The 9,330-nt window shown below is 35.2% G+C and overlaps 1 protein-coding gene across 1 annotated transcript; it reads right to left on the bottom strand.

Annotated features, from left to right (window-relative positions):
* Window positions 1–874: 874 nt before the first annotated feature.
* On the bottom strand, window positions 875–7,724 carry LOC105557337. Its single transcript, XM_012004550.1, has 5 exons — window positions 7,634–7,724; window positions 2,660–2,943; window positions 2,153–2,372; window positions 1,246–2,049; window positions 875–1,171 (listed from the first exon to the last, which is right to left on the bottom strand). Exons 2-5 carry the CDS (start codon window positions 2,780–2,782, stop codon window positions 936–938), a joined length of 1,383 nt encoding a protein of 460 aa, XP_011859940.1. The 5' UTR covers window positions 2,783–2,943; window positions 7,634–7,724; the 3' UTR covers window positions 875–935.
* Window positions 7,725–9,330: the final 1,606 nt, after the last annotated feature.

Below are 9,330 nucleotides of genomic sequence, written 5' to 3'. Positions count from 1 at the left end.
CCCAGTCTCGCGGGCGAAGCGCCCCGGCCGAGTGTCGCGTTTGCGACGGTATTCGTACCGTTCGCGAAGAAATTATTGTTGAATGCGTCCGTGTCTTTTGAGCGGGTACATCGTGTGCGGGGACAATTCCTACCGTTGGGTTCGCGCCGGATTGCTCCGTATCGCATCGAAGATCGCGGCGGATTGATTCCCCGATCTCGGGGCCTGTACTATTTTCACCTACGGCGCCGCCCGTTGTTGCGGCCACTCAACCGGCTTGTTAACGCCGCTTTACATTAAACCCGATTTTATTTATTTTATTTTGCGAGTTTCTTTTCGTGTACGTCACTCTTCGTGTGTCTCGTCCGTCGGGAGAGTCAATCGTCCCGTCGCCTCTGAAATCTTTTGGTGTCCGTCAACCACCGCCCAGCCCCTCTACCGTTAGGCGAGCTAGCCTGCCCGTGACGAAGGCCGATAACTATCGTTCGCGCAATTTCGCGGATATCGCGACGTGACGCGTGAAAGACCGCGTCTGGCGCCCAGTCTTCGGTTATCGCGTCGGACCTTCGGCTTTCGGCACGGTACGCGCGGAGCTACCGACATCCAGTTCCTTCCCGGCGCGTTATCATTTTCCCGCGGGATTCCTTCCCCTTTTTGCCGGCATCTCGATCCGTCCGCCTCCCGTACTTCTCGCGCTCGGCGACAGCACTCCCGTCGTCGGCGCGCACAACCGACGAAGATCCGCGCGACGGCGAGAGCGGGATGGCAACGCACGTCCGTCCACGTATAACGGGAGGACGGAAGAGTTAAGCGTCGCAACACATAAAACAAGAAGAATTAAGAATGTATAGGAAAAATACATAAAAATCAGTCATTATTTTCGGATATATATTTACACAGAGACTCCATATTATATGGAAAAAATCAATACAAAACATTTTTAAACTTACTGTTGCTCATAAATTGGAGTCGTCTTCCAAAAATGTTTCCATAGTTTTCAAACCATCCTCTGTGTAGATAGGAAGAGCCGGGAGATCTGATGGACGAATAATTCTCTTATCAGCAGGAAGGAGAGACCGGTTGAGTCGCACCTGATTCATAATTGTGACATCAACTTTACTGCTCATTTCTTCCACTCGCACAAGTGTAGTTTTGCATAGAGATTTTATTTCTTTAATCCTCTTACTGATATCTGAAATTAAACAATAATTAACATAAAGGTATAAATAGGACTAACATAACTACCAATAACCATAACATAATTACCAGAGGAAAGACTATCAATATCATTAGCATTTTGTGAAATTTCCTGTTGGCAACTAAACAGCTGAGGACGAGAGATTTCATTTCTAGGATTCTTATTGTGCAATAATGGAGACTTCAAAGGTGTAGAACTATTTGGGCGAACCACTTCTGTGTATCTTGACTCTGAGTTGTTGAAAGAATTTTGCCATTCAGAAAAGATTCCAAGGTTGGACTGAACTTCAGACTCATCAATAACGTTTTCCTTCTCATCCCCCATATTATTGATGTTCTCCTGATGTAGTGTAGCATTTACCCTTAAAGGACTTTTGACATTTGGCTGAGGAACAGTTTTTGTACTTTTCTGCTTCTTAAACGTATTTTTTAGATACCCTTCTTTTAGTTCTTGAAAAAGTTCTTGCCGGTTAGTTTGCCCACTCTTGATTTTCTCAATTAAAGGTACAGTAGTTCCTGTGCTTTTGTGTGCCACAGTCGCAATAATTTTTCTGTTTCTGTCATTCTGATTTGGGCTTATACTTCTGTGTTGAAAGGACAATGGTGGTGGTGGGGGTATATCTTTGTTAACCGTATCCCTTGACTTGCTGAACTTCTTAATTTTCTTATGTTGAACCGAATCTGAGCCGCTGTCATCTGACAGAGACTGCTTCTTTTTATTGTGGATTGGTACATCTGAATCACTATCCTCAGTATATATAGTACGTGGTCGTTTCTTTCTTTTACCTCGACCTAATTCTTTTTCAGTCTCGTAGGAAGTTAGTCTTTCATCTACCAATTTCTTCAACATCTCCCTAGCTTTCTTGATAGTTTCTGAGTGCAAACAAAGCAATAATGGCAAGAGTTAGGCTAAGTTACAGTCAAGAGTTAGGACTAAAATCACTATCATGATTCATAAAACCGCAACCAGACTTACCGAAATACCTTATTACCTCAACACAACACAATGGCCAATTTGGATTTGAGGAAACTTCCCTTCTTATAAGTTTTCCAGCATTTATAGAAGGAGGAGGCCATTTTGTCATGCCAATCATGTCCTCGTTTAAGTCGGTAATCCATTTGGCCAGTCCCACCTCATAATCTGTGTCGTCATTTGATTCATTTTTTGTTTCGTTGATAAATTTGATGACTACAAACTAAAGATAGCACGAAAAGAAGTTTACATAAATATACATATAGTAGCAGAAAGGATGATTGTTAGAGAATGGTAGATGAGAGAAATAGAAAAAGAAAGAGAATAGGGAAGAGGGAGAAGTGAGAATAGAGAAATAAGATATAAGGAAAGGAGATAGAGGGAGAGAACAAAATAAATTAGATAGGGCAGAAAAGAATATATCAGTATTTAGAATAGGGATATCGTGTGTAAGAGAGGCATACATAGATATGCATCATCATCTGACATTAACCAACATTTTGACTCTACCTCTGTCAGAGCAAAACTTCTTTTAACATGTTTTTTTTCAGATACACGGACAATCCCTAGAATTGATGAGTTCAGAGGATATGTGTAGAAATTCTCAACATTGAGGAATGTATTTCCAATCATAAAAATACCATCTTGATTCTGAACAATGTTTGTCAATAGAACAATGTCTCTACCAACAGTTCGAAAGCATGAATCTTTTCTTCCTAGTTGGAAAAAATTTTTCCAATGGATATTCGTTTGAAATGCCTACCAATCATGACGTCATTTGGATCTCTATGCTCCTGAAAAAAAGTAACATGCGTACCATTAGGAGGCAGACGAACAGTAACATGTCTAGACCTTTCAATATCTCTATAAGCTGCTTGCTGCAATGGTTGATATCCTGAGCGGAGAATTGCCTTAAGGGATTTTAATCTAGTTTCAAATTTAAAAGCACTGAAGTGTTCCAGCTGTCCATGCGCGGCACACTCAGTAGTAAGATGACAAAGAACATGAACGTTACATACTACAAACTTCTGTCCGTAAATATTGACAGAATGGCGTATAAAAAGCCGTAACAATTCATTGGCAGTTTCTAGCATTGAACGAACCAGTACTGAACTAGAGAGAATATAAAGAGCACAATGCAATAAGAGAAAATGTTTGTATACGTTTTCATGAAGATACTTCCTGAATACAAGAATACAAGAATCATAGAGACACATCCGTCGGAACTCAGTAGCTTTGTACAAATTCCATTCTGTTAATGATCTTGGAGGCCTAGCAAAATCTTGCGGACATGTTTGAGACAAATCATTTTCAAGAATAGTAGATATTTCACGCACTGCATTCATTCCTAATTGCCAAGGTCCATTCCATAAAATCCATGTTTTAAGCAGTCTCTTCCAAACCCCTTGCCAAATCAAATGCATTGGATCAAGGCGAAACTGAGATATGCCAGCAATTCTCGAGATGACAGACACACCAGTATGATGAAGTCGCTGACTCATATTACGAAAAGACTGATCTGTTCTCAGAGGTTTATCTAGTTGCACATAAGTCATCCTTCCATCAACATGTTGGCCAACAACAGTACACTTTTCACATGATGCATAGCCTGAATGTCCTATAATGCATTTCACCAGTGATCGAGCAGGTGCATCCATTATGTAATTTCTAACTTCAAACTGGTACGCTATTCCATTGTAAATGTATCCATTTTCTTGCAAGTTTTCAACCTCATTAACAAAGTCATTTAAGAAATCTGCTGAATTTTTAGGATCTTGCTTACCCATATACATATAGAGCGATAATAAATGGTTCATTTTCAGTACCAATAAGATGGCCCAAAATAGGCCAGAACTTCTTCTTCGAACTTTGGAATAAAGGTAAACCATCCATACTCACATCAATCTTGATACAGTTATATCTTTCGAGATACTCAGTCAGATCCATAGCATTCAGATTACTCACAATACTTTTGTACCAAAACTTACATCCACTGCTAAATTCAACTATATTAATATGAATAGGTGTGTGAAGTAGTTTCTTGTAGTTCTTGGGCATTCTTGGAAAAAATACACGAAGTCTATTAAGAAGATCATTCAGTTTTCCCATGGACAGATGCCCTGCCTCTAATGCCCACGCACGAATAGTTTCAATAAAATAGTCTTCTCTTTCAGCATCATTTTTAAACTGTATAATATTTCTGCCATCATTATTATTGGGAAATTCTACACCTGTGTCACCACGTGTATCATCATCACTTCCATCATTAGTACTTAGCAATGAGTCAAATGTATCGTTAGCATCTTCTTCATTTGATGAAGTATCATTGTTTGGCACGGACTCTTGTTCCACAGAACACACTTCACATTCATCTATACTACTATTGATACATGAGATATTGCAATCAAAGGATTCACTTGTCTCACTTGTCAGAATGTATCTCGCATTAACTTTGCTCATGATCTCGTAAATTTTAAATATTTTAGACACATTTCTTTCAGCTCTTCGTCGTAACTTCCGCTTGTAAGATTTTCAAGTCATCTTAAAACGTAAAAAATAAAAAATATTCAAAACTTCTTGAAAGTATGTAGAAACATTAGTATAAATGTTGTGATATTACATTCACAGGATACTGAATATACAGGGTGAGTTATTTTACTTTACCACCCTTAATAACTTATTTGGTTTTAATGTGGGAACAAAATGTTTCAGATAAAAGTTGTTTGGTTCCGAAGGGAACATAAAATGGTTTTATTAATTTGACCTTGAATAGTTGCTTGAAAATCACATGAAGGTCACCTTCAATTTTTTTAGTAGAACCCCCTATTGTTTATTAAACTATCTTATTCTACTTATTAATATGAACAACTTTGTCTAAAACATTTTTATTTGCCTAATACTTTTTGAGATAATTCAAGAGAAAATTTATAACTTTTTCAATGTTTAGCTTATGATATCTCGATAACTGTTTGTCGGAGGTAAAAGTAGTACAGGACTTTTTGTACTTGATTTGGTCTCAGGAATATGCTGTTGCAATAGTGTTTCAATTATTGAAAATTTTTGTATATTGTAACACATAAAATTTACATACATAAAAACTTTCAATAATTGGAGCGCTATTGCAACAGCATATTTCTGAGACCAAATCAAGTAAAAAAAGTCCTGTACTACTTTTACCTCCGACAAACAGTTATCGAGATATCAGAAGCTAAACATTAAAAATATTATAAACTTTCTCTTGAATATCTCAAAAAGTATAAGGCAAAGAAAAAAGTGTTTCAGACAAAAGTTGTTCATATTAATAATTAGAATAAGATAATATTATAAACAATAGGGGGTTTTGTTTAAAAAATTGAAGGTGACCTTCACGTGACCTTGAAGCAACTATTCAAGGTCAAATTAATAAAACCATTTTATGTCCCCCTCGAAACCAAACAACTTTTATCTGAAACATTTTGTTCTCAAATTAAAAATAAACAAGTTATTAGGGGTGATAAATTAAAATGACTCATCCTTATAATCTGTTATCCTCATTAAAAGTACTCTATACTGAAGGACTTATAATACTATACTCTGAAAGAGATTGCGAGAAAACATAAAAATTACAAAGAAAATTACAACAGTATTACAAACATAAATAATAAAACAAACAATTATAAAATTAGCAGAAACAGACATTATTGTCCTTTCAGTAATATATGATGGTAGTAAAGCTAATGTAATAATGTTAGAGTTGCAAAAATGTAAAATAAAATTTGACACTTTGAATAATAATAAAATCAATAATACACACTTTGAATTTAGACTATTCTCTTTTGTCGTGCATTGTACATCCGAAAGAACATATGTCTCACAATCAAATAAAAGATTTTCAAAATATATCAAAAGAAAATATAGATGCAAGTGTATATATAAATATTAGATATCATTTTTATATTTATTAAAAAATACAACTTATTTTCAATGAGATAGCCTCATGTTAAAATACATGCTAATAACTTTTAAAAACAAATTAAGTTTCTTTATAATATATTTTAAACCTATATTTTATTAGTATAATTTAGTATTAAATTATAACTTATATTATTAAAAAGAGTCAAATATATATAAACATTTTATGCATGTTAAATTAGATATTCATATTTATCTTTGCTTTGGTATTGTATAATAACATTTATGCTTATAACAGAATTGATTGCGCAAATAGTCTGATGTTTATAGAAAAGATCATACAAGTCGGTAGATAGAATATGCGTTAACAAAGAAGAATTACTAGACAGGGACAGAAATGGGGACCATTGGCTACGTTCAGCAAAAAAAGCTGCTTTGCAACTGTTGTAAAATTCGTAAATCTGATTGGAGTATGCTCTTATTCTGTCAAGATTAAGAGCATACGCCAATCTAATTTAAGATTTTTATATCAATTATAAAGCTTTTTCTGCTGAACGCAGCCATTTGTCTATCTTACTCCATATATCTTCTTCAAAAGGACAGTCTTCCAATATACAATAGTATAGAGTTCACTGTTTTGAAAACATGAATCTGATGTTAGGGTTAATTTAACTCTGCAGATAAATCAAAACGTTAATTAAAGTTTTATTGTAAAATTTAGATAAAGTGATTTATATTATAGTTTGATGTATTTTAATACCATTATTAAGTTAGAGTGACAAAATAAATATTGTGGATGTTGTGAAAAATGATATCAAATTGATTCTAACTCCAATGAGGATTAATACTAAACAAAAAATTTAAATGTAATACCTTATTCCTGGTTTAATCTCTAAGACTGGTATTCATAGTCCGTTCTTATTCTTAAGATCATCTTGCGTACAGTTTTAATGTGTTGTAAACGAATTAAACAGAGCGAAATGGACAAGTTAAGACATTACTTAAGATGATCTTTAAATAAGAACAGATTATGAATAGATTTCAATAAAAAAGCTTCAGTACTAATAAATAATCGAAGATTTTAATATGCCTATAGTAGGTACAACTGTTATAATATAGATTTTAATGGTGTTTGTTTTTGTATAGTCATATTAATAAAAAATGTCTTATGTATTAATATAGATGCATTATCGCATTTAACTTTTCTTATGAAACCACTAGCAATATACAGGGTAGACAAAATAAATAGTTACAACATTTAAGTATAATTCTTTAAAGAACTATACATGTATATGAAATATAATACATTATATATGTATTTGACCAAAGAGGAAGTAATAATGCATATAATTAAAATGTGAAAAAATAAATATATGAATGTGTTTTATTTGACATTATTTTCATTAGAAAAGATGTTTGGAACGAGTAATTAGTGGAACTTAAATACTTGAAAATAGATTCTTTTTCTATCTTGATCTGAATTTTAATTAAACTTTTTACTCGTTCCAAACATCTTTTTCAATGAAAATTTTACTTTTATATCGGAACTTAACATCAATCTATAAGATAATCCATAAATGTGAAAATACTTACTGGACGCTGATCGTCATCCATGATTCCTGCAAAACTTTGTTGTAGAGTCCGACCGAAACCATCTTTTTTAGTTTCGGCCGAAACCGAAAACGAATATTCGGTTTTCTCTCAATTTCGGTCGAAACCGAAACCGAAATTTTTTGGAGAATCTTATAAAAGATTATACCTAATTTTGAAAATTAGTAGAAAATTTACATTTTTAAAGTAAGGTTTTATTATAATACATATTTTATCAAGATATAAAAGTATTTTACTCGAGTTACAATATAAAATAAAATATCAAGAAATATTATAAAATAAGAGATCAACTTCAAGAGAATCGGATATTACTATTTGACACTATTAGCAACCGATGAGCGTTTGAGTGGTTACGTTCGATGTTATGCATTTCAGGCACTAAACATTTGAAGGAGAGTAAAAGAGCGGATAAAGAAGGAAGAAATCGCGTCGGCGCAATTGGCGTCGACCAACGCGATGTGTTGCGACTTCTGTAGTTTCTGGTTTCGGCTTACGTCACCGAAATTTTCTCTCTATTTCGGCCGAAACCGAAATCAAGCCGAAATCTGGATTTTAGGCCGAAAATGGCCGAAACCGAAACCGAAACCGAAATTTCGGTCGGACTCTACTTTGTTGAGGTAGCAAGAAATGTATCCTGTAATAAATTTGCCCTGGTAAAACGGCACTCACGTCCGTTGAAACTCGAAATTATTACATCCAGACTTTCGATTATGCTGAAAATGTTGAATATATCACAAACTCGGAAGTGTATGTGTGCGTAATGTATAATTATGTTAGATATCCGTGAAGAACTCGAGTTTATAGCACGTGTTCGTTCTAGGGCCAAAAGATAGTGCGGGTTAAGATATCTTACCTGCAAGGGCTAACGTTACAATTAGTTACATAATGCAGAGGCCCAACTATCGGGCCTCGCGCGGGATGATGCAATTGGATAATGCAACTCCTCCCAGAGTATCAAAGGTTCCTCTTCTAGTGCAAATCACTCGATCAACGTCCCGTACGAAACTCAAAGGGCTAACGTCGTGGGTGTAATATGGTATAATATGAAACGAAAGAGCAAGCACTCGGAGAGATGGATGACACGTGATGACATGCGACCACAGCATGCGACTGCCCCACGGGCATGGATGTTCTGCAAAAGAAAGCGGCGGTTCGGTACGATCACGACGCTGACGATCGATATCACGTGCTCCCTAGAGCCAATAATAGATACTGGATCTCAACAGCGACCAATCCTCGCACACGAGTAAAACAGCGACCAATAATCTATGAGGAAGAAAGCGGTGCGCGCATCCTAGCAGCAGCGTTGGCAACTTCAGCCAAATTAGCGGAAAATATAAAATTATAAAGAAAAATTCTTTTTAGGTAATTCTTTCTAATAAGTTATCATTGCTTGGAACCACTTGCTTGTATAACACATATATTACGCATTAAATCACTATCGTGTGACTACCCAGATAGCACAGGACGTCCTCAGGATCATCCTGAATATGTCCCGGGATGTCCTGGGATCTTTTCATAGGATCTCATCAGGACATAGTTGTATTACTGTAAATATTTTATATAAATATTTTATGTATAAAACTTACTTCAGAAATAATTATAGAATGTTAAATACTGTTGTAAATAAAAATCTTCCATAAGCGTCCATATAGCATATAAGAAAATGTTTGTATTAT

Source organism: Vollenhovia emeryi, unplaced genomic scaffold, assembly GCF_000949405.1.
Source record: "Vollenhovia emeryi isolate VEMERY1.0 unplaced genomic scaffold, V.emery_V1.0 DF939518.1, whole genome shotgun sequence".
NCBI classification, from domain to species: domain Eukaryota; kingdom Metazoa; phylum Arthropoda; class Insecta; order Hymenoptera; family Formicidae; genus Vollenhovia; species Vollenhovia emeryi.
This window is presented reverse-complemented; position numbering and strand designations above follow the sequence as displayed.

What these genes read in the sequence shown, in the direction of transcription:
- LOC105557337 (XM_012004550.1), bottom strand. Translation starts at nt 2,782, where the DNA reads ATGATTGGAAATACATTCCTCAATGTTGAGAATTTCTACACATATCCT. An exon ending in TGAGGTAATAAGGTATTTCG is followed by an intron (nt 2,050 to 2,152) that starts GTAAGTCTGGTT and finishes GTTTGCACTCAG; the next exon opens with AAACTATCAAGAAAGCTAGG. An exon ending in TATTGATAGTCTTTCCTCTG is followed by an intron (nt 1,172 to 1,245) that starts GTAATTATGTTA and finishes GTTTAATTTCAG; the next exon opens with ATATCAGTAAGAGGATTAAA.